The 24,999-nt window shown below is 47.2% G+C and overlaps 1 protein-coding gene and 1 long non-coding RNA gene across 2 annotated transcripts in view; one reads left to right on the forward strand and one right to left on the reverse strand.

Moving 5' to 3' along the window:
* Positions 1 to 24,999, reverse strand: part of LOC310663909 — a 253,653-nt gene that overhangs the window by 75,968 nt on the left and 152,686 nt on the right. The gene's annotated exons all lie outside the window — the stretch shown is intronic.
* Positions 20,672 to 24,999, forward strand: part of SMAD3 (SMAD family member 3) — a 61,197-nt gene continuing 56,869 nt past the window's right edge. The window contains exon 1 of the mRNA XM_083412167.1: positions 20,672 to 21,372. Coding sequence (XP_083268293.1) covers positions 21,167 to 21,372 — 206 coding nt within the window. The 5' untranslated portion in view covers positions 20,672 to 21,166. The remainder of the gene's footprint in view (positions 21,373 to 24,999) is intronic.

The following is a 24,999-nucleotide window of genomic DNA, read 5'->3' on the forward strand; positions in this document are numbered from 1 at the left end:
TGCATGACACCACTCTGCCACCAGGTGGCGGCATTATGACCTCAAACACTTTGTTACGTTTAAAAGAGTCCATTTCTTCTTTCATGGCTTGTTCCCACAAAGCACGTTCCCCAGGGGGTAAGTCTAAGACTTCATTATAACTTTGTGGTTCCACACAACTCACATTGCATACTCTCACTCCTCCTAGGGTCAAACGCTGAGGAGGTACACCCTTGTTTGAACGTTGGGAGCGTCTAGGCACAACTACTTCTTCTTCCCCCCTTATCTCTGGCTCTTCTTCCTCTTCCTCTAGAGAAGAAGTATTATCTATTGCCACATCTTTTCGGGAAATCTGTGCCTCCTCCTCATCCTGCTCCTGTGTTGCCAATGGCTGAGAAGAAGCCTCTTCTCTTACTTGCAGGGGTAGTAGGCAATCTGGGTTGGCATGGATCGCAGTCCATCTGTCCTGGTCAGCGAAGTCTGCACTTCGTGACAGAATCACGCGTCCTGGGCATAAATTGAAACGCCACCCTTTGCCGTAGGACTGATATCCCACAAACCGCAGTTTCTGCGCTCTAGCGCCCCCTTTCTGGCGCTGAGCTTTGGGGATATTTACATGTGCCCAGGAACCCCAGTTATGGAGCATTTTCCACTCTGGTTCTTTCCCAAACAACACACGATAAGGAATGTCTTTTATAGAGCTAGACCAGGTTCTATTAATCAAAAAGTTTGCTGTGAGAAAAGCCTCGCCCCACAGCCTATGGTTGTGACCCAATCCTGCATCCACTAGCAGGCAGTCCTTTACTGACTGTATTACAGCCCCACGTCTTTCACACAAACCATTTTCAGCAGGGCTATAAGGGTTAGTCAAGCGATGAGTGATCCCCTTACGTCGCAACCATGCCCCAAATTGTTTGTTCAGAAATTCTCCGCCCCTATCTGTTTGCAACTGCACAACAGGGCGAGCGAAGAGCTTTTCAGCTTGGGCAACCCATTCTCTGAATGTGGGGAAACACTCAGATTTCTGCTTTAACAAAAACAGCCAACTAAAACGTGATTTATCATCTATTACCAGAAAAGCATATCTGGCGCCCCCTTCAGTCTTCTGTGGAAAAGGGCCTATCACGTCACAATGGACAAGTTCTAAAACCTCTTTAGATACTCTGTCACTTTTAGAAGCCACAGGCTTCCTCTTAGATTTGGCCATTTTACATACATTGCAATCTAGGAAACAGTTACAGCTATTTACTTTTAGGTTCTTGCACATCTTTTGCATCTCTGAAAGCACACGGAAATTGGCGTGACCCAGTTTTCTGTGCAGTTCATGTACACACCCCTTATGAACTGGCAAATTATTCTGAACCACCTGGGCTGCTTTAACAGGCTTGTCCTGCATTACATATAACCCATTTTCCAACTTTGCATGGCCACATACCTGAGTTCCATTCTTTATCAGACAGCCATCCTGCGTGAACTTAACACTATACCCTGCATTAATCAAACAGCTTACAGACAGCAAACAATAGTCCAAACTGCTGACAAACAGAGTCTCTGGTAGAGTAGTGTTCAAGCACTGCAGGAAACATGTTCCCTGGCCAACAATCTTGCTTCTACGACCATCAGCAAGATAGATTGAGTCTTTTCCATCAGCTGGCTTCTCCAGGGTCTTAAAGTCCTCCCGACGGTTGCAGATAATCCTGCTGCTCCCAGAGTCCAGCAACCATGTTCCTCGAGGTATCTTCCTCTCCTCCCGAGAAAATGCAGACACAAACTGAGCAGAACGCGTGTTCTTCTTCCCTGAAGAGAACCCCTTCTGCTTATGTTTCTGCGTCGATTGCTGTCTCTGCTCCACGTCGTCTCCTGGAAGTCTTGCCCTGCATTGACGTTGGAGATGCCCGGGTTGGTTGCATCTATAGCACCTCCTCACCGCCATGGCCAAGTCCAAACCTTGGCGTTGCTCCATTGGCAGATTCTGCTGCTGGCCCCCTCGGCTGTAACTCCTCCGCTCTTGGAGTTCAGCCTGTCTATCTGACCTTCTTTCTGCTTCTTCAGTCAATCTTCCAACCACATACTCAAGGGTCAGATCTCGGGGACGCATACTCTCCATGCTGTTAATCACAGGCAACCAGCTTTCAGGCAAACTTGAAAGGATAATGTAGGTTTGGTCAGTCTCATCATAATGCTTACCTCTCTGCTGTAGTTGAAGAAACAGAGATTTCAGCATTTGAAGATGAGTTGCCAAACTCTCACCTTCTTTCATAACAGTCCTGAGCAGCCTTCTGGTCAGAGAAATTATAGTTCTAGCAGTTTCTCTGACATGCATTGCCCTTAATAAATTCCAGCACTCAAACGCTGTGCTGGCATTTGCTACATGCAATAACTGAGAGTTGCTCAAACACAGCATAATTTGGGCACGAGCCCTTTCATCCAGCCGTTTTTTCTCAGCAGAGTCAGTTCTCAAAACCTCAGTTTCAACACAGTCCCATAGTCCATCTCTCCTTAACAACTGCTGCATTTTAATTGACCAACTCAGCCAGTTGTTTTCTGAGAGAAGTTCAAAAGGGAAGCCTCCCCCAATATTTACAACTTGGGAAGACTGGAAATCTGCCATCTCTGCTGGTGCTTGCTGAGCCCCTTCTGTGGGGTCTCCAGCAATCTCTCCTGACTCTCTCTTTAGAGTCCCACTGGATGGTCCTGGCTGGCACTCACCGGCTTCTAGCTGCTGCCTCTGTTGACCCTCAGGTCCCGCCTGGCTCTGCAACTGGTGTAGCCGCTCTGTGAGTCGCCTACTGTGGTCCTCTAGCAGTTCAAACTGTTCCAGTAGCCGACGCTGAGTGCTTTCCTGATCCTCAGATCCTAGCCGCTCCAGCGTCGCTGCAGACAGTTACAGCTTGCCACCAACTGCTCCAACGCACAGCCACTGGCTCCAGGCACCACCAGGACTCACCAGCTCCCTGCTGAGATGCCGTCAGTCGTTTTGCACTCTGCACATGCTCAGAAACACTGGGCCCATAACCTGTCAGTGTTTGTAAAAAGCAAAAAAAAGAAGGAAAGGGTTCTGACCTCCCTTTGTCTCCTCTGTCTCCTTGTCGGCACAAAAAGAGTCCACGAGAATATCCTTGCAGAGTTTTATTAAAAGTCCTTGTGCAAAACACGACTGAATAACTATACACACCAGCACCAACAAACCAACCAACCCAAACACCAGCCTCAGCACAAACTAACATTTCTCACTTATATATACAACTTGCTGCAAGCCGCTGAGTCATGCTGACCCAGCTTTATTCGCATTAAAGAAACAGCGGCCATTTTAGCCGTGACAAATTCTACTCCACAGGCATGTAAGCATCCCTCAAGTTATCAGTTTCAGCTTCTCATTTTTCCAATCTTAAATTCACTTCTCCACATTTCCACATCAGTTTGCGTGCTCTCTCTCTTCATGAAAATTCATCAGAATTTTAGTGCAAATTTCTCCTGATAAACACATTTGTAGGTGATTTTTCCTAATACAGTGGTACCTCGGGTTACATACGCTTCAGGTTACAGACCCTGCTAACCCAGAAATAGTGCTTCAGGTTAAGAACTTTGCTTTAGGATAAGAACAGAAATCGTGCTCTGGCAGCACAGCAGCAGCAGGAGGCCCCATTAGCTAAAGTGGTGCGTCAGGTTAAGAACAGTTTCAGGTTAAGTACGGACCTCTGGAATGAATTAAGTACTTAACCCGAGGTACCACTGTACACACATTCCCCCCCATCAATTCCCCTTAATATAACACATTTTTGTTACGTGTTTTTCACACATGCGTTTTTATGCACACTTACCCACGCAGGTGGCACTGTGGGTTAAACCACAGAGCCTAGAACTTGCCGATCAGAAGGTCAGTGGTTCGAATCCCTGTGATGGGGTGAGCTCCCATTGCTCGGTCCCTGCTCCTGCCCACCTAGCAGTTCAAAAGCACGTCAAAGTGCAAGTAGATAAATAGGTACCACTCCGGCAGGAAGGTAGACAGCGTTTCCGTGCGCTGCTCTGGTTCGCCAGAAGTGGCTTAGTCATGCTGGCCACATGACCCGGAAGCTGTACGCCGGCTCCCTCGGCCACTAAAGCGAGATGAGCGCCGCAACCCAGAGTCGGCCACGACTAATGGTCAGGGGTCCCTTTACCTTTACCTTTACCCTAATATATGCATTCTGGTTCACATCACTTGGCCAGAGAACTGAATTGCAAAATTTGGAGAAGTGCGAATTTTGAAGAATTGTTGTTCTTTTGCTCACATGTTGTTTTGTAAAGTGCAAATTAGGAGGCTCGTCTTTAAATGTGGGTTGAATCTAAGGTGTTCCTCAGAGCAAAATCTCCACAAGGAGTCTTTTGATACAGCTCACAAGCAAATGGGTGTTCTTGTTCCTTGACTGTCCCCTGAGCCCGAAGCTCCAGAGGGCAAGGTGTGTTAAACAAGGACCCCTTGAAAGCAACCTTCATTGAGAGAAATGCAAACAGGGGGACCTGTGTGGAGGTCAGAGGAGTGGAGGTTTCACACCTGGTGCCAGCAGAGACCACAAACGCAGCAGGCAGCCATCCATGGGTGAGAAGGAGATACTCGGGACACTGTTTACGAGGGCTTAATATTGGCTATGTCCGGGAAATTCTGGACATATGGCACCCCATCATAGAGAAACATTTTTACCTAGTGCCTAAAGATATGTGAGGAAAGTGCCCAATGAGCATCCCTGGGGAGAGCATTCCACAAAAGGGGAGCCATCACAGAAAAGGCCCTTTCTCATGCTGCAACCCTCTGGACCTCTCATGGAGGAGGCATGCAAAGAAGGGCTTCAGGTGATGACCACAGGGTCCTGGTCCTTGAGGCATTGAGGTCCTGAGCCATTTAAGGCTTTGAAGGCCAAAGCAGGCACTTTGCTGGTAGTGCTATTTTTTCTAACAATAAAAATATTTAGGTATACTCTCATTTTGACGATTCACTGTGCTAGAGAAGAAACTAAAAATTCTTTAAAAATTAGTTTCTTCCCCCATTAAGTTCACAAAATGTTCAGGGGTATGCGTCCGTCCCAGAAAAAAAGCACTGGCTACTGCCCAGTGTGTATTTTTACTTATGTATACCTCAGATTCCACCCCCCCCCCCATGTAAGCATTATAGAAATACCATTAAATAAGTGATTAAAAATAATAAAATAGGTTTCACCCATGAAGAAACAGTGCAGCAACAGTGCACACCACTGCAGGATCTCAGTGATATGGGAGGAGACTGCATTTGTCCGTTCAGGGAAAAAAGAGCTTCTTCATCATAGCAAAACACAAACTCTCTCTTTCCTTTTTTTCCTTTTGGTGTGTCCGATGTATCCAACCACCTCCATTCCTGCATAGAAAGGCAATAACAAAAAGACTTCCCTTCTCACATCCTCTGCAATTGGGCGGGGGTCCTGCGTCCCCACCACCCCCACGCCCCTGGCAGATCATTCTAACAAAAATAAGCATCCGATTTCAAAAGCACATTTGATTTTTAAAAGAAAAAGAATGCCCTTCTAACCTCCCATACTTCTTGTGAAATATAAACGAAAACACACTCTGCCAAGTCCCGACTTGCACAGCCACAAACCTCAATTCCCCTTCGATGGCAAGCAAGCAAGAGCAGGACTTGTAAACCCAGCTCTGGGTCTCTGAGGGCCATGAGTAATGGAGGGCAGTGACATTCCCCAGTGTTACCGGCCCTGTATGTGCCCCTGATCGCATGTCATACTTTGACATGTGTGTAACATGCTTTATCATGCATGACATCCTGAGATCTTCAGCCCAAAGTCTTGGCACATGCACTGTATTCCAAATACTAGGGAACTAGTAGGAACCACAGAGTTCTCAGGCTACGTCCACACTTTACATTTAAAGCACTATCCGGCCACTTTAAACAGCCATGTTTCCCTCAAACACCCCAAGAACTATAGTTTGTTAGAGGGGTAGACTTGTTAGGAGAGCCCCTTTTTCCCTCAGAAAAATACAATTCCTAGAGTGGTTTAACAACCAATCCCTCTCCTGAGGGAGCTCTGGAAATCGTAGCACTGTGAAGGGAATTGGGGTCTCTTCACAAATCTTAGCTCCCTTAACTAACTACAGTTCCCATAATATTTTTTGGGGGGGGCATGACTTTTAAAGTCATAGAATACGACTTTTAATGTAAGGTGCGGATGTGACCCCAGTTTGGGTCCAAAAGAAATCCATTTTATCTTAACAAGAGTCAAAATGGCTTCAGAGAGCAGAGCCAAGGCATTTTCCTGCCTGAGGTGAAAGCCAAGAAAGCGACTTTTCACATTCCGTGTACAGAATCTGACCAGACTTGCAGTTGAATCTTACAATACTTGAATACCAGTAGTAGGGCAGTATACCCCAGTGTACCTGAGAGCAGCAAGCTAGCTTATGGGACACAACTGTGGGGGGTGGGTGGAGGTCAGATTACTGCCGACTGAGGCAGCAGGTTCACTCTCCCAAATAGTAGGGCCGGCCCTGTTGGAGAATATATAATAGTCATGCGGCTGGATCACCGCAATAAGATAATTACAGAGAGGGAAATGATTAGTTTGCGTCATAACTGTATAAGGCTTTGCAAAAAAAAAACAACACAAAAAACCACCTCTGCCTGGACCAACAGTTTTCACTTGTTTCTGAGTAGTGGTGCCTGGTGGGGCCTCTCAGGATTGGCTGGGTGAAGCGCAGGGAGACCCAACTGAAAGTGCAGGCAGCGCCAATGCCAAGTAGAACCATCTAGAAGATCTCCATTGTCCTCCCTGCCAGGTTTTGCAAGGGCAGCCTTGTGTCCCGGCTCCCATTCAATGAAGGACTCAAACTCAAGGTGCATTTTTTCCCCATAATAACTTTTATTTGGTTTTACATATTTAAGTTTACAATCCTACCACCACATACAATCCATAGTTACAGCCTTCTCCCCAATCTCTGGACTTCCCACCTTCCCCTCGATGGCTTCTATTATTAAACCGTTTTCAACTGCATCTTATTTAAAACAAACCATTTTTTTTTTAATAACTCCATTGTATCCACAGTTATTGTTACATTACAAGTGTCATTGCAACCCTGCTAATGTTTTCAGCTGCTTACAGTGGTCTTAAAGGTAGAGTGTAAATTCCCCCCACTCCCTGTTAAAGTTTTGGTCTTCCTGGTTCAGTTTTTATCATTTCGGCATAATCCAACAACCTCATTTGCCATTCTTCTCTGGTAGGTACTTCATCTTCTTTCCATCTCTGAGCTAACAAGCTCAAGGTGCATTTTCTACTGAACTCTTTAATGCTCAGGTCGGTACATAGGCAAAACACTGATCAAGGGCACAGCAGGTGCCCCACACAGCTACACGAGTGAAGACGTTGATCAAACAACATTGATCCAGCAACAACATAGCCATTGCAACCCTGTTATAAAGGGAGAGGGTGGGCGACGGACGGTTTATACAGTGGTGCCTCGGGTTAAGTACTTAATTTGTTCCGTAGGTCCATTCTTAACCTGAAACTGTTCTTAACCTGAGGCACCACTTTAGCTAATGGGGCCTCCTGCTGCCACCACACCGCCGGAGCAGAGTCTGGGTTAGCAGAGTCTGTAACCTGAAGTGTGTGCAACCCGAGGTACCACTGTATAACCTTTCCTCCAAGGAGTTCAGTGTGGTGTATATACTTCTCATTTTATCCTCACAACAAACCCTATGAGGTAGGTCAGGCTGAGAGTGAGTGATTGGCCCAAGGTCACCCAGTGAACTTCATGGCTGAGGGGGTTTGAACACTGGTCTCCATGGTCATAGTCCAAAACTTTAACCAGAAGGGGAGCATATGCTACCACCGCCTGGGGTTGGTACACAAGGAGCCCCCCCCCCAAGGGGAGCAGGGCATGGAGGGAGCCCGGTGCACCCCTGGGTCACACCTGACCTGGGAGTGGAGCTGCTGCTGGCTGCGTTGGGCCATCACGAGGGGAAGCTGTCTCTTGATGCAGTTTGCCCATGAAGGTGAACTCTCTGTCTATGAAAGCTGCGTAGAGAGATCCTCCTTTTCTTGCGGTATATTTTTCCGCAAGATGTTATAGTACTAGGCCTTGGTCTAAAGTTGACCGATTTGCCCTGAAACCAGCTTGTGCTTCTGTAAGGACATGTTCTCGCTCCATCCAGACCTCAAGTTTATTACATAAGTGGGCAGCATATAGTTTACTGATAATGCTTAGGAGACTAATTGGCCTGTAATTAGCAGGGTCCGATCTGCTCCCTTTCTTGTATATCGGGATAATGATTGCTTGTCCCCAATCCTCTGGGATGGTAGCCGATTGATCTATGCTGGTGAACAAGGCAGCAAGCACTGGGGCCCACCAATCAACATTGGCCTTAAGAAGCTCGGGTGAAATATTGTCTGTCCCTGTTATAGGTAAAGGTAAAGGGAACCCTGACCATTAGGTCCAGTCGTGACCGACTCTGGGGTTGCAGTGCTCATCTCGCTTTATTGGCCGAGGGAGCTGGCTGTTATACCTAATTGCAAATTCAAATGTATCCCTATTGTGTTTTATGACTTCCTTGATATTGTATGCAGGCTGGAACTGGTCTGTGACCAAAATAATAAAATTCATTCATATCTGAAACTTTTCTGAAGCAAGATGTGAACCGAAACGCAGCCATCTTTCAAGATTTGCACTTCTCTGAATTTTGCAATGCAGTTCTCCAGCCAAGTACAGTGGTACCTCGGGTTACATACGTTTCAGGTTACATACGCTTCAGGTTACAGACTCCGCCAACCCAGAAATAGTGCTTCAGGTTAAGAACTTTGCTTCAGGATGAGAACAGAAATTGTGCCCCGGCGGCACAGCAGCAGCCCATTAGCTAAAGTGGGGCTTTAGGTTAAGAACAGTTTCAGGTTAAGTACGGACCTCCGGAACAAATTAAGTACTTAACCTGAGGTACCACTGTACTGTTTACAAAAATGCATAGTCTGGGAATAAAGTGTGCACCTAAATGCATAGATTAGTGAAAACAACATATGCAAAATTCAACGTACCGGGGACAATCCCTTTGTCATAATGTATTGGACAAAAGTGTGTGCAAAAACGTGTACGTATCAGAAGAAATTTGCACTAAAATGCCGGTGAATTTTCTTGGTAACCTCAACGACGACAAAAGATTCACAAACTGAGGAGGAAATGTAGAGAATGGAACTTAAGAATGGAAAAAGAAGGAACTGAAATTGCGAGATTTGCCCATCCCAAGATGCCAGTGAAAACACCCCCCCTGCAAATGCAACACACTCCATCCCCACCCTGCCTCTTCAAAGCTTCTGGAGGCTGACTCTGAAACTGTACCCCTCTGTGAGGCCTCTCTTTGTGCAAAGAGCAAGGCTGTGCACATGTGCAGAGAAGGGGGCGGCAATGCTCAGCCTACCTATGTTATCTCAAAGTCTCTGGCAAAGGCCGAAAGCAATGGCAAGAGGAAAGCGCTGGATTTCAGGATTCAGTTTGAACTGGACAAGGCCAGCCCTTGCTCTTCTGCTGCCCTAAAAAGGCAAAGAGAAAGTGTCCCCGTGTGACCTGGGTGAGCCCCAGAAACTTCTGTGTACATGATTCCGTGAGGTATACTTTGCACTGAAACAGGGGGAGCTGCCTTAAACAGAGTCAGAACATAAGAACTGAAAAACAGCCTGGCTCCTGGATCAGGCCAATGGCCTATCTAGTCCAGCATCCTGTCCTCCCAGTGCCCAACCAACTCCTCACAGAGCTACAGGTCCCAGCACCCTGAATGAACTACAACTCCCAGGATTCTCTGCTGGGAAAGCCATGTGCTTTAAATGTATGGGGTGTGCATGTTCCCTAGGTTGATTTTCTGCAGGAATTGGACCTGCAGGCTTATATGCCAAATTCTCCCTGCCCCATGCCACAAAGCGGGCTGCTCGCTCCTGGGGGAGCGATGGAGAGCACGCCAGGCTCTCTGGGCTGAGGCGAAAGCATCCGAATGTTTCTGAGAGCAGGATTTTCCACCCTCGAGGGGGCCTCTGCCTGCTTGGCATTTGAGAGAGCTCCGTCACATGCCCCGGGTTTGGATTTCAGCCTTCGCCCTTTTGGAAACAGCCATTTGCCGGCCTTGCAAGGCTCCCTCAGCCCCAGTGGTGGGGAAGGGAGATAATAACGCTCATTACTGAGCAGTCTGCTGCCTTACTCATGCAGAACTGGAATGGTGCAGTTGGAACGGAAAGATGATTAAGCCAAACCCCCACTGCTGGAGTCGCACAGCATCATCATAATTATTTTTGCAATGCTGATTGATTTGACAGGTTAACTTTTATGTAAAACCAGCCTTAGGGGCTCCAACCCCCCCCCCCTTTCTTTTTCTTTTAAAAATCCCACTGAGTGAATAACAGTGTTTTCCGGAGATTTGCATCTAGCAAAAGTGGAATATAGTTTACTTGAACCTTTTCCAGTTTTTTTTTCCTGGATTCAAAAATAAAAATCTTTAGTGCATCCAAAAACGAAAGATCAGTTTGTGCATGCTCATTACCCCTTGTCACTTTTGAACCACCTTATCCTTATGCTTGTAAGAAGCTGCCTTCCAGAATCAGGCCAAAAGACCTGAAGTGAACATCTGGAAGCTAGCCAGAGTCTTCTGCAAAGCTCTAAAGCAGTGCATGAAAGCATTAGTCTAAGTAATCATCACAACAACTCTGTAAGGTAGGTTGGTTATGTTCAGTCCCACAATTCCACATTTTGGGGATGTGAGAAACTGAAGGTGGAAGACAGAAACATAAGGTGCTGCCTTTTACAGGGTCAGGCCATTGGTCAGTACTGTCTGCACTGACTGCCAGCAGCTCTATAGGATTTCAGATAGGCGATATCCCTATCCTTACCTAGAGATGCCACCCATATTATTTACCCATAGGGGCTGTGTACACGCCATACATTTAAAGCACACACCCCACCCCGAAAATAGAATAATGGGAACTGTAGTTTACTCCTCACAGCGCTACATTTCCCAGCACACCTAACAAAACATACTTCCCAGGTTTCTTTTGAGTAGTGTTTTAAATGTATAGTCTGCATGTGTTTCAATCTGGATTTATTATTTCAGCAGAAATTCTGATTAATAAATTAAATATGAGGAAGGAATCCATCTGGATTGAATTATGGGATGGCATTTTGGTGAGGACAGTGTTGTGCGGACATTTGCTGGCACATGCAGGAAATCCACAATAAGCTTCCAGGTGCATGCTATGCCAACTTTGTAAGTGTTTTAACTTTCCTTTGTTCCCCCTCAGAGCATATTGGGAATTGTAGTTTGCTGAGGGTGTGCTGGGAATTCTCTGGGAAAGATCCCTAGTCCCTCTCAGCAAGCTTCTGTTCTGGTGGTCTGAGGGAGATGCAATGCTAACTGAGAGTCGGCAATGTAGATAAGCCCTGAGTCGCCACCATACTAGGACCACATAACAAGCAGGGCTTATTTGAGGCCTGGTCAATGCGTCAAGATGATCTGTTGTCGACTCTGCTTCATAGAATCATAGAACTATAGAGTTGGAAGGGACCTTGAGGTCATGTAGCTCAACCCCCTGCTGTGCAGGGGAAACAGAAGAAGAGTAGAAGAGTTGTATTTGATATCCCGCTTTATCACTACCCGAAGGAGTCTCAAAGCGGCTAACATTCTCCTTTCCCTTCCTCCCCCACAACAAACACTCTGTGAGGTGACTGGGGCTGAGAGACTTCAGAGAAGTGTGACTAGCCCAAGGTCACCCAGCAGCTGCATGTGGAAGAGTGGAGATGCAAACCCAGTTCACCAGATTATGAATCCACTGCTCTTAACCACTACACCATGCTGGCTCCGCTCTTAACCACTACACCAGCTAAATAATCCATCCTGCTCTGGGACTGGACAGAGGAGGATTGGTGGAGACCACCTCCCCAGCCTGACCCTACCAGAGAAGAAGAAAACAGTACAGAATTACAAGAGGGGCGTGAGGGAGATCACAGCTCAGAGGCAGATGAGGGGGAAAGCTGGGAAATAATGGGAGAGAAGCACCAGAGGGAGGAAAGCTGATGGACACAGTGTCTTTAGAAAGCATTCCAGACCCTCCTCTCCCAGAACCCATCGTGCATTGAAAGTACAGTCGTACCTTGGGTTAAGAACTTAATTCGTTCTGGAGGTCCATTCTTAACCTGAAACTGTTCTTAACCTGAAGCACCACTTTAGGTAATGGGGCCTCCCACTGCTGCTGACATGCTGCCGGAACACGGTTTCTGTTCTCATCCTGAAGTTCTTAACCCGAGGTACTATTTCTGGGTTAGCGGAGTCTGTAACCTGAAGCATCTGTAACCTGAAGTGTCTGTAACCCGAGGTACCACTGTAGGACAGCAGAGAGTTCAGAGGCAGAGCGCACTTATCAACACTGATAGAGATGATGCATGAAGGGAGGGAGGGAGGTGGTGGAGACTCACTCAGGGCAACACCATTATTCCAAGAGGCTTCATTTCCAGGCCTCTCTATGTGAATATTGAATAAAAAGCAGTTGGTAAGAACTTTTCCTTGTCTTATCTGTTCCTGGTGACCTGCCGTGGGGATTGGATTCACTGCCGCCTGACAGAGGGTAGGACTCATATCAATGGCTTCAGGTTGCAAGAAAGGAGATTCCAACTAAACATTTGGAAAAACTTTCTGACAGGGAGAGCACTTCAGCAGTGGAACAAGAGGTGGTGGACTCTCCTTCACTGGAGGTTTTTAAACAGAGGTTGGTTGGCCATCTGTCATAGAATCATAGAATGGAAGCTAGGTGGAAGCTAAAATGTTTTGAAGAATACATTGAATTTTACATAGCTCACTGTCGCCATCTTGTGTCACATTTGCATATTGCACTTTACAACACATTTAAAATGTTTTATTTGCAGCTGTGTAGCTTGAATCCCTATAAGGGACGCGGGTGGCGCTGTGGGTAAAAGCCTCAGCGCCTAGGGCTTGCCGATCGAAAGGTCGGCGGTTCGAATCCCCGCGGCGGGGTGCCCAGCGCCTGCCAACCTAGCAGTTCGAAAGCACTCCCGGGTGCAAGTAGATAAATAGGGACCGCTTACTAGCGGGAAGGTAAACGGCGTTTCCGTGTGCGGCTCTGGCTCGCCAGAGCAGCGATGTCACTCTGGCCACGTGACCCGGAAGTGTCTTCAGACAGCGCTGGCCCCCGGCCTCTTGAGTGAGATGGGCGCACAACCCTAGAGTCTGTCAAGACTGGCCCGTACAGGCAGGGGTACCTTTACCTTTAGCTTTAGCTTGAATCCCTAGTCCAACCCCCTGCTAAAGCAGAGTTGGCCATCCAACATCTGTTTAAAAACCTCCAAGGAAGGAGAGTCCATCACCTCTTGTGGGAGTCTGTTCCACTGTCCAACAGCTCCTACTGTCAGAATGTTTTTCCTAAGGTTTAGTCAGAATCTCCTTTCTTGTCATTTGAATCCCTTGGTTTGGGTCTCACCCTCTGGGGCAGCAGAAAACTAGCTTCCTCCATCTTCCATGTGGCAGCCGTTCAGATATTGAAATAATATTAATAATAATAATTTATTTATATCCTGCTCTCCCCAGCCGAAGCCGGGCTCAGAGCGGCCAACAACAATAAAAGTAACACAGCATTCTAAATCAATTCATTTTAAAATCAAATCAGAATCAAATTAATGGCAACCATTGGGCCAGAGCTCTATGAGGACTACCAAAAGAGGGGGTCAGACTGTGCCTTGGCCAAAGGCCTGATGGAACAATTCTGTCCTATCATCTCTTAGTCTTCTCCAGGCTAAATATATACCCAACTCCCTTAAACGTTCCTCATAAGGCTTGGTTTCCAAACCATTAAAGCAAAACTAAGCCCAAAATTCAAAATGACCACCTAAACTGCAACTCCGTCTAACGTGTTGACAGCAGTGACTCTCTCCCTTCCTCAGAGCCTACTATCTCCATCCATATGTCTTCTTCATTCTCATTCCTCAGCCCCCTCAACCATTTCTCAGAAGGTTTGCTTTCAAGGCCCTTTATCATCTTGGTGACCCTCCTATGCACATGTTATCTCGTGCATTTTTATTTTGCTTGGTGGGAGAAGAGGAGAGGGATAATTGAGGCTTCGGCAAATGATAATGGGAGGCATTCATCTAAGTTTTATTAGGAGTGGGCCTATTGAAATTGGTAATGAACCTGACTAAGCTGGGTCTACTCTTGAGTAAAACCTTGTCGAATGCCTCCCATCACTACTGACCCAAGCCCCAATAACTCCTTCCCGATTCTCTCACCCAGTAAAATAAAAATGCAAAAATGTTCCTGGAATAGGAATACCCTTTTATCGGAGTCCAGCAGACTCAAGGAACAAAGAATCATTACAGACCAGTTTCGGGATAACAGGGCCCCATTCATAAAAATGAAAAGGAGAAAAAAAAACATATTTACTTGTTAAAATGCTTTGGGGCAGTTTGGTGGGTTGTGTGTGTGTTTCTTTAAACATTCGCTCGGATACGGAATGCCCAGTTCGAAAAGGAAAAGTGAAGATTTAAACAGATGTGTTCTGGCGAGGCAGTGGTGAGGACAAACATTAGAAGTACTCAGGAGGAACAGACAGTTGTGTGCGGAATTGGCTTGGGGTTACGTAAGAGAACTCGGTGGCTGGGGAGCTGGGTGGAGGGGGGGGGACTGGCTTCCACCTTGCTTCTCCACCCCCTCTCAGCATCATCACCCTCTAGGTCACAGCTTTTTCCCTACCCACCTTTCCGTAAAAAAATAATAATATCCCATTAATAATATCCCATCAGCCGCTGGATCCAGCCTTCCCTGCCATTTCTTTTTTTAAAATAACTTTTTATTCAAAATTAAAACAAAACATATTATCCAGAAGCATATCATCCTTATTTCCCCCCCCATTTTTCCTCCCTCCCCCCACAGAACCCACCCCCACCCCCCGACTTCCCTCAGTTCCAGTCTTTGATTTCTCTAAAAATGCTGTTTTCTGCATGTTACACAGTTGTATATCCTCAAACTATTTAGCTGATTATTATCAATAAAAAGTTTGTGAATGTTTATTCAAAACCAGCCAAGGAGTCCAGTTCGCTTTGTTGTGTCTTCAAATACTTTGTAAAGGGTTCCCATTCATCTTTAAAATCACAGTTATCCTTGTCCCATAGCTTGTATGTCAGTTTTGCTAGTTCTGCATAATCCATCAATTTTTCTTGCCATGATTATTTAGTTGGGGTTTCTTCAGTCTTCCATCCTTGTGCTATTAAAACTCTCACGGCTGTTGCCGCATACATGAAGATGTTTTTCAGCCACTGGATCCATTTCTAACAGCAACCCTATTCCTTTTTCTCACCTTTGGAGGGTGAGAAAACTTCCCACCTCCTTTTCCCCCTGGGGAAGATACACTTTTCCCCCTGGGGAAGCCTGCATACACATCCTGGGTTTCTATGAATTTAGGATCGTTGACAGAGCCGACCCAGGACATTTCGCTGCTTGAAGCAGAACAGAAAATGGCACACACACACCCCACCCGCCACCCCATTCCTGCCACCTGAGGCAACTGGAGGCTGCCTAGAGGAAACCCCAGCACACTGAAAGAAGCGGATGGGAAAAAAGGAGTCTGGAGAGGAGCAGGTGGCGGCTAGGGGGGGGGCAGAGGAGGAGGAGGAAGAGGAGGCAGGGGTGGGTGACAAACACAGGAAGCAGTGAATGGTGTAGTTCCCTAGGGCCTAGATCTTCCGCTCCTCCCAGCTGTCCCCAGCCTGCTGCCTGAGCAACCGCCTCATCGAGCCTCATGGGTGGGCCAGCCCCGAACATTGGGAGATGGCTTAAAACTGTCAGAAGGGCCCACCTAGCCCTCCATCCTCTTCTGACAGTGGCCAACCAAATGCCCGTGGGAAACCTGCAAGCATACACCTGGTCAAACCAATGGTCCATCTAGGTCAGTACTGTCTGCATATTGACTGGCAGTGGCTCTCTGGAGTCTCAGGCAGGGGGCATACCCACCCCTTCTTAAAGATGCTGAGGACTGAAACTGGGACCTTCCATGTGCAAAGCATGAGCCCCTGAGCCACTGCAGCCCCTCCCAGGAATAGAGGAATTTGTTTTATGCTGAGCAAGACCAAGCACACCCTCTAAGGGTGTGTCAGACAGAGGACGTTTCCAGGCCTACCTGGAGATGCTGAGGATTGCACCTGGCACCTTGTGCGTGCAAAGCAGGTGCTCTCCCACTTTGCTATGGCCCTTCCCACTTGATAATACAGTGGTACCTCAGGTTGCATACGCTTCATGTTATATACACTTCAGGTTACAGACTCCGCTAACCCAGAAATATTACCTCGGGTTAAGAATTTTGCTTCAGGATGAGAACAGAAATCGCACTGCGGAGGTACTGCAGCAGCAAGAGGCCCCATTAGCTAAAGTGGTGCTTCAGGTTAAGAACAGTTTCAGGTTAAGAACAGACCTCCAGAACGAATTAAGTTCTTAACCCGAGGTACCACTGTTTGTTTCTCTAAATTTTTGAGTTCTCTAAATCTTACCCATCTGCTTCCTCCATCCAGACAAGCAAGATAAGAGTTCAAGGACATACTCCAGCCAGGGTGTAATGCCGGACAGTGATTGATGTGACCTGGGGAGAGTTCCGGGGGCCAGAGGGAAAGGCACGGAGGGCCACATTTGACCCCCAGGCCTGAGCCCCCTCCCCGGGTTTATAGAATTCAGTGTTCACTTGTGCCGCCCACATGTCTACCTTGTTTCAGTTGTTGCACTGGTGTATTGGGGGGACAGATTTTGCTAGCTTAGCTGTTATGCCACTGGCATTGTGGGAACTCCATCAAATCCTAAAGCCTCTCAGCTGGCATAACTCTAGTATAGGATTGCCCCCAAGGAGGCTTTTAAAAATTAGCTAGACACATAAAAACATTTACTAGGATCTCATGGTTTTGTTATTACGGGACTGAGTGGCGCATGCTACCCATGAAAATATTATTATTTTTATTTCAATTGCTTTTCCAATACATAAACTATGGAGAATGGTGCACTTTCATCTCAACCTCCAGATCACAGACACTGACGCATCTTAATATTTAGCAGAAAATAAAATCTCTGGGTTAAAGAGCCTTCCTTCTAGTAGTTTGTTATTGGGGGGGGGGGTGCGCTGAAAAGCCATTCTCATCACTTAAAAGGGCACATTATTCGATTTACATAATCCTGAAGCTTGTACGGCACCAGACTCTTATTATGCCAGAAAAGGGATCCAGACCGTATAAAATTAGGACGACTCTGTCCTTTTCCTTTCGGTTATTTTTCCATTATGAGAATGTCCAAAACTCTTTGGCAGAAAGCAACCCTGTCTAGGGCTTTGGAGACAGATCTGTGGGTTTGCAGGTAGCCTTTGGAGTAATCCTAACACTCCCATAACCATAGAAAATTTACAAGCAAATTTTGTAGTTGAAATAGATTGGTGAGGAAGGTTCTGACCAGGCCAAAGCAAATGAATGAAAACAAGGTCAAAATCCAGTCTAATACATTGCGCAGTTATGGGAGCCGCTCTTAACCATTAGCTGTACAATAAGGGTTGGCTACTAGAGGTTCAGTAGACCCGTATGGCCACCAGGGGCTTAACCTCTATCGTCTAACATTGCCCTTGACCCCAAAGAAACTCACCCACCCAGTGCTATTTTTCTAGAAAAAGAGGGGCCAGAACTCACCATGAACGCCTCACTCATTCTCTTATATAGTGGTACCTCAGGTTAAGTACTTAATTCATTCCGGAGGTCCATTCTTAACCTGAAACGGTTCTTAACCTGAAGCACCACTTTAGCTAATGGGGCCTCCAGCTGCCGCTGCACCACTAGACCACGATTTCTTTTCTCATCCTGAAGCAAACCTGAAGCACTATTTCTGGGTTAGCAGAGTCTGTAACCTGAAGCGTATGTAACCTGAAACATATGTAACCCGAGGTACCACTGTAATGGCAATGGCACCCACCTGAGAGATGCTGGAACTGAGTTCTGGCAAGTTCTGGCTTTAAAAAAAGCCTTTCACCCACTCACTATTATCTGTGGGTTTGGAGTGAGCTTTCATCAGTATGCTCATGACACTCAGATTCTACTTCTCTTTTCCACCAGTTTCAAAAAGCTGTAGAAGTGCTGAATTGTTGTTTGCGATCCGTAGTGGACTGGATGCAGGTCAAAAAAACATCACTATCAACAACAACAAAACTCAGTCCAGACAAGATGGAGGTGCTGCAGGTGGGCACATTATGCTATTGACCGGAGTCCTGCTCTTTCTTAAGGTGAGGTTTGCAGTCACAGTGTTTTTAGATCCAGCCAGATCTTCAGAAACTCAAGCGGCTTCTGTGGCGTAAACTACACTAAGACTATGTATACACATGATACCTTTAAAGCACATTTGAAGCACGTCCTTTCCCTCAAAGAATTCTGGGCCCTGTAGTTTGCAAAGGGTTGCCAGGAAATGGAACTCTGTGAGCTGCAAACTACAGTGCCCAGAATTCTTTGAGGGCAAGAATGTGCTTCAAATGTGCTTTAAAGGTACAGGGTGGGAATCACCCAATGAACCCCAAGAACAGAAGGTCTGCATGAGGACTTCTGCTTAAGCAAAGGGGCTCCCACCCCTCTTTCCCCTATGCCTTCTACCTCCCAAAATTGGCTCTGGGTGGGTCGGGAGAATTTCCTCAGGTTCTTCCTCTGCCACTGACTGGCTGTGTGGCCTTGGTCATGTCACTCTCACCCAACCTTTCATCTGCTAAAATTGAAATAACAGAAGTCCCGCCTCACAGGGTTGTCAAAAGGGCAAATTGGCACGTGCTTTGCAAATACAAAGTATACATGCATCTATAAATGATAAATAGCATCAGGACTATTTCTTATCATTATTTATTTGTATTTATTCATTACCTTTGTAGCCTACCTTTCCTCCAACCAACTCAAAGTGGCACACATAGTACTTCCCCCTTTCATCCTCACAGCAGTCCTGTGAGGTAGGCTAGGCTAGTAATTGGCTCAAGGTCACCAGGTAAGCTTCCTAGCTTAGTGGGGATTTGAATCCTGCTTTCCCAGGTCCTAGTCTGACACTCTAACCATTACTCCACTCTGTTTCTTTCCTTCTTCTTGCAATGAGTTCAGAGCAGCAAATAGGCTAGATGTAGCACAAGCTATCCCAGCCAGCTGCAGTTTCCTTGAGTGCCCTGACTTTTCCGTTTGGAAAACCTGAGGGCAGGCAGGGCTGCTCCAGCTTTCTGTCCTTTTTTAAATTCATGTGAGCTGCTTGTCTGAAAAGCAGGGTGAAAATATGGTAAAGAACGAAACAGTGAGCTATTAAGGCACCTTGCACACGCTCCAAGCCACGTTTACTTATATTTCCACGACTCCAGCCCCCAGCTCTGGTATTCCACAGAGGCTTCAAGGCCAAACCCCCTGGTGGGAAGAAGAATTTATTATTTTATTATAGATAACAATATAAATAGTACCAAAGCCTATCATTATCATTATCATTACTGTTATTATTATTACCACCACCTCCTATTGCACATCAGGCAGGTTCCTCTGTTATCTCTTCAGCACCTGTGAAAGACATTCCTCTAAAATATTTATCCTAGTTGGTCTCTGTCTTGGATCTGATTTAACTTTATGTGTGTGCCATTTGCAGCTTTAAACTGTATGTATGTATTAAATGGTTTAAATATATACTGTTGCTAATTGTAACTGTTTTATAGATGATAGATAGATAGATAGATGATAGATATAGATGATAGATAGATGATAGATGATAGATAGATAGATAGATAAAATATTGTGTTGTAGATCACTTCCAGACACCTCATGGAAATGCGATTCATCAGTGAAGTAAGTAAACATGACCTTTACATCTTAACTTTCCTCCAGAGCTGAAGGTGGCACAAACAGTTCTCTTCCCCCCTCCTATCCCTTTAATCCTCACAACAATCCTGTGAGGTAGGTTTAGAGCTAGAGAGGTAGTGACTTACTAAAATGTCTCGCCCGGTGAACTTTATGGCGGAGTGGGAATTTCTTGGAACCTAGGACTCTCCTAGGCACACTTTTAACTCGGTCGTTCCCAAAGCACTCTCCCCGTGGGAAGGGAGGGATTACTTGGGGAGGGCTCTAAGAGGCAAGGCGAAAGCTGCTATCCCTGGATCAAGTTCATCGATTTTGTTGAATTAGATGGCTTTAACTGGATTTCGAATAAATGTGCAACTGTTACTGTTTTGCCTTTCAATGTGTTACAGTGTTATCCTCCTTCGTGGGCCGCGCAAAGCCAAATTCTGAATAATCCTTGTTCGGGGGCAGTGGGGGCAAGAGTTGATGGAACCAAGGGGGCTGACCCCCCCCCCCAAAAAAAGTTTGGGAGCCACCGCTCTAACCACTACGGCACACTTTCTCTCCTGATTTTGTGGCTTTGACCAGCAGCCAAGGGAGGTTGAGACGCAGCAGGCAAAACCCCCGCCTCCGTCGGAAGGTGGTGCGCTGCGCGGGGAGGTGGAAGGAAACTTTCCCCCTGTTTGCTCCCCTTCCGCGCCGCCTGGCCTGTCCCGGGAGCGGCGTCCGGAGTGCCAGGGCCGCCGGCAAGCGGCCTCCTCCTCCTCCTCCTCCGCCCCCTCTCCCCGCCCCCTCGCTTCGCCTCCGGCGGGGGCGGCCCGCGCATTTGCATGAGACTCAGACGGGCCGCGGAGCGCGCGTTTTTACGCGCGCAAGAAAACGCAGCGAGGAGGAGGAGCTCGGGGAGGGCCCGGCAGACGCAGACGCTGCTCTCGCCGCCGCCAGAGGCGCCTTCGCCGAGGAGCCGGAGAAGAAGTCGGGAGAAAGTTTGAAGCAGCAGCAGGAGGAGGAGGTTGCTGCAGCAGCTGCGGCGCTCTCCTCGGCTTTGTCCCCGGGCCAAGCCGGCCAGCGGCCGCCCCTTGCAGCCTCGACCCCGACGCGCGCCGCCTTTGTGCAGCCGCAGCCGCCTGCTCTTCGCTGCTGCAGCCCGCGGGCCGCCGGAGCCAAGCGGGTCGGCCCGGGGGCCGCCGCCGCCGCCAAGTTCGTCTCGTCGAGGGAAGTTGTTGGGTCTTTGGCGGCGCCTCTCTCGCTTTCTCTCCGTCGTTTTCCCGCCGGCTGGTCTCTCCGTCTCGGTCTCTCCTCCTCCTCCTCCCCGTCTGGGGCCGGCGGCGGCGCAGCCATGTCGTCCATCCTGCCCTTCACTCCCCCCATCGTCAAGCGCCTGCTGGGCTGGAAGAAAGGCGAGCAGAACGGGCAGGAGGAGAAGTGGTGCGAGAAGGCGGTCAAGAGCCTGGTGAAGAAGCTCAAGAAGACCGGGCAGCTGGACGAGCTGGAGAAGGCCATCACCACCCAGAGCGTCAACACCAAGTGCATCACCATCCCCAGGTGAGGAGAGGGCGCCTCTGGGCATGGGCAGAGGGCCGGCGTGCGGCCAAGGCGGAGAAGCAGGTGCCTCTGGGGTCCTGCCACACTTCCCGCTGCTTTTGCTTTTGGTTCCCCCTCTGAAACCTCTTCTGGTTAGGTTGGGGACCCCTTCCCCTCCTCGAACCACCTGGTGGCCCCACAGGAAACCACGCCGACCGGTTCTTCCGCAACGCGGCGAGGAAAGTGGGTTGCTAAGAGGGAACTCCGGCATGTCGCTTGTAACCGTGCATTTGGCCTTGGTCTTATGCGGGGGTGGAACAATAGCAAAAAAAAGTGGGGGATCGGCTGTTTTTCCTCCTTGCCCCTGTGCAGCGCGTTAAGGCTGCGATCCGAGCACCCCATACCTGGGAAGAAGCCCCATTGAATTCACTAGGTCCTCCTTCTGGGTAGACATGGTTAGGATTGTGCTGAGAGTTTTTTAAAAACTGGATCTGTCAGTCCGAATGAAAGGGTGGTGTAGTTCTTAGACGTGCCCCAGTGTAAAAGGCGTGGGATCTCCTTTATCCATTCAAGGTGCTGTGTAAGCCGCCTTTGCCAACCTGGTGCCCCCCAGAAGTTTTAAACTACAACTCCCAAACACGTGGAGGGTGCCTGGTTGGGTAAGGCTGATGGAGCCTCTTGCACGCAGCTGGACACTTCGGGGACAACCTCTCCACACCTCGGAGCATCCTTAAGGAGTTGGAAATGCAACTCTACTGCTATCTACTGCTTTTTAACTGTATGTCCTGCAAATCTATACACATGCATTTTCTAAAACAGCTTTTGAATTCTTTAAATCTCACTGTATATTGTGAAAATTATAAATAGAATATTATCTTTTAAATGTAAAGTTGATTTCTATCATGAAATACTTTCTGGTGACCTTCCCCAACCTGGGGCTCACCATGCCAACTGCGGCTGGTGGTAATTGTAGACCAAAACATTTAGTGGCCACCAGGTTGTGGAAAGCTGCTTTATCATCTTTGTCTTGTCTTTGGAAGGTCAGCTCACCTGCTCATAGTTCTATTTTGGCATTTTAGAAAGCCTGAGTAAGAGTGATTTCATCAAGGCCTCCCAGAAGACTTGCTGCAGCTGTATCCATGTATTGTTATTAATATTACCGTATTATTAATTACCTGCCCATCCCCATAAGGTCCAAGGGCAGCTTACAGCAATTGAAGCACAATGTTGAAAACAGTTCAAAACAACTCGCAAGAGATAAGATGGGACATACAGAACTGAAATGTCAAAAGCCAGAGTCAAGAGGTGTCTCTTCAGCATTTGTCAAAAACTGTACAGTGGTACCTCGGGTTACATACGCTTCAGGTTACATACGCTTCAGGTTATAGACTCCGCTAACCCAGAAATAGTGCTTCAGGTTAAGAACTTTGCTTCAGGATGAGAACAGAAATCGTGCTCCGGTGGTGCGGTGGCAGCAGGAGGCCCCATTAGCTAAAGTGGTGCTTCAGGTTAAGAACGGACCTCCGGAATTAAGTACTTAGTCTGAGGTACCACTGTATAATGAAGAGGCCACATTCACATATATGGCAGTAGCTCAGCAGTAGAACATCTGCTTTGCTTGATGGCATCTCCAGGAATCACTGGGGAATGTCCCCTGTCTGAAACCCTGCTCTTGATGGGCCGAGGTCTGGACTGGTATAAGGCAGGTTTCTATGTTCCAAAACAAGGATGGCGAACCTGTGGGCCTCTGGGTAGGACTGAGGAGCATGAAAGATCTGGTCTTCCCTGGAAGCAGTTAACAGTTAATTAAGCTCAGGCATATATATGAGGGAGGTACACCTTGATTTAGAAGCAGGTGTAAAGTGACTCATTACTAGATATCTGTATGCAGGCAGCTAGACACTCTGATACATGAAACCCCTCCCCTGTACTGGAAGTCAGGCTCATGCAGACCTCCTCTGAGAAAGAAATAGAACCTCACTGTTGAGAAACAGTGTACCTTTAAGCATTAAATGTAGTGCTCCTCAGTGATGTCTGGATAAGTGATGGGCAGTCTTGATCCATAGCACTTGTGTATCTCTTGCCTCACAACCCACAGAGGTACTGGTGGACTTGCGATTGCAGAATTATTATTATTATTATTATTATTTATATCCCACCCTCCCCAGCCAAAGCCGGGCTCAGAGTGGCTAAGAACAGTAAAAATAGCACAATTTACATAAAATCACAGTCAATTAATTGAAATACATTCAAAAATAAATTCAGAATCAAATTAATGGCAACCATTGGGCTCAAGAAGGGACTCAAGAACAGCCTCGGTCATCTTGATGTCCTCTAGATGTCAGGGGCTTCAGCTTCTGCAGGCACGAGGCTGATGGGAATTCTAACCCAAAACATTTGGAGGGCATCAGGTTGGCGAAGGCTGCCTAAGAGCAAAACCTTCCTTAATTTGCATTTGTAGAATACAGTAGGTGTGTTATGCAAACTGGGGAGCCTGCAAATATTCTGTTGGGGTCTGTGCATCCATATCTCGCTTACTTTCCTCTTGGGTTGGAAATAACAGTGTGAGTCTCTTGCTTTATTCCTGTTAGTGCCAAACGCTGGTGTTCCTTCCTCCTTCCACTTCTACGCAAAAAACTTTGCACGTAACTAACTGCGTTGAAACCAGCACAACTCTGTTTTCCAGGACTCTTGGTGGGCCCAGGCGACGGCAGCTCTTTCTTATGGGCAGGGCAGTAACACCTAAGCTGAACAGGGTGGGGATTATTATATGGGCCAAGTAATTAATCATGGCTGTTATTTTGGCCATTCATTCTTTACATTCTGTGCGTGGCTGTCATTGCGTGTGCAGGCACACACCACTCATGTTTTGCACGCATGAGCTGGGAAGTTTGTAAAGTTTCAGAAGTGTCTTTGAGGGGTGGGAGCTGCTGTGCTTAGCTTTCTGTTATGAGGTTTTGCTGAACTGGAAAAACTGAGCTGTTTGGCAGCTTTGAAAATTTTATTTTCTTTTGAGCTATAAGGCATCATCACTGCTTCTCTCTCTCTCATTAAAAAAGGCTAAAGTTCATGCTATACAGTCCAGAAAGTCCTGAAATGGTGCTTTCTCTCTGTGTGTGTGTCTCTCCCCCTGTTTGTTTCCGTCCTTGCCTCCTGCTTTCCTAACGCTCTGTAAATGTGTGTCTTGGCTGTCAGAATGATTTAGTATGGAGTGGCTGGCTTGCACAAAGGGGCATCTGTTGCGCTTGGCCCCTCTGGGAAGATGGAGAGTATCGTGTAGGACTGAAATGTTTCTTTGTATGGGACGGCGATTCCTGACACCCCCCCATTGTTATTTCGCTTTATTTAATTGTTTTATGAAATGTAGGCCGCTTTTCCAGGATGTGAGTAAATCCGTTGTAAAGTTTTAAGAAACCCAAATCAATTTGTGGTGTCCTATGCTGGTAGGTTTCGGGAGTGACTACAGATGAGGCTGACCTGCTTCCTGCATCATTTTGGGTAGGAAGTGTTCTCTGTGGAATTGCTTTGCTCCTGGTCAGGGGTCTTGACTAACCACATTATTTGTGGCTGAAATGGAATTGTCCCCCTTGTTCAAACTGGCCCATGACCTTGGTATGTGTGTGTTTTGTTACCCTGTCAGGGATACTC

The sequence above is a fragment of the Podarcis tiliguerta genome (genome assembly GCF_965153285.1).
Source record: "Podarcis tiliguerta genome assembly, chromosome: 14".
Taxonomy (NCBI): Eukaryota; Metazoa; Chordata; class Lepidosauria; order Squamata; family Lacertidae; genus Podarcis; species Podarcis tiliguerta.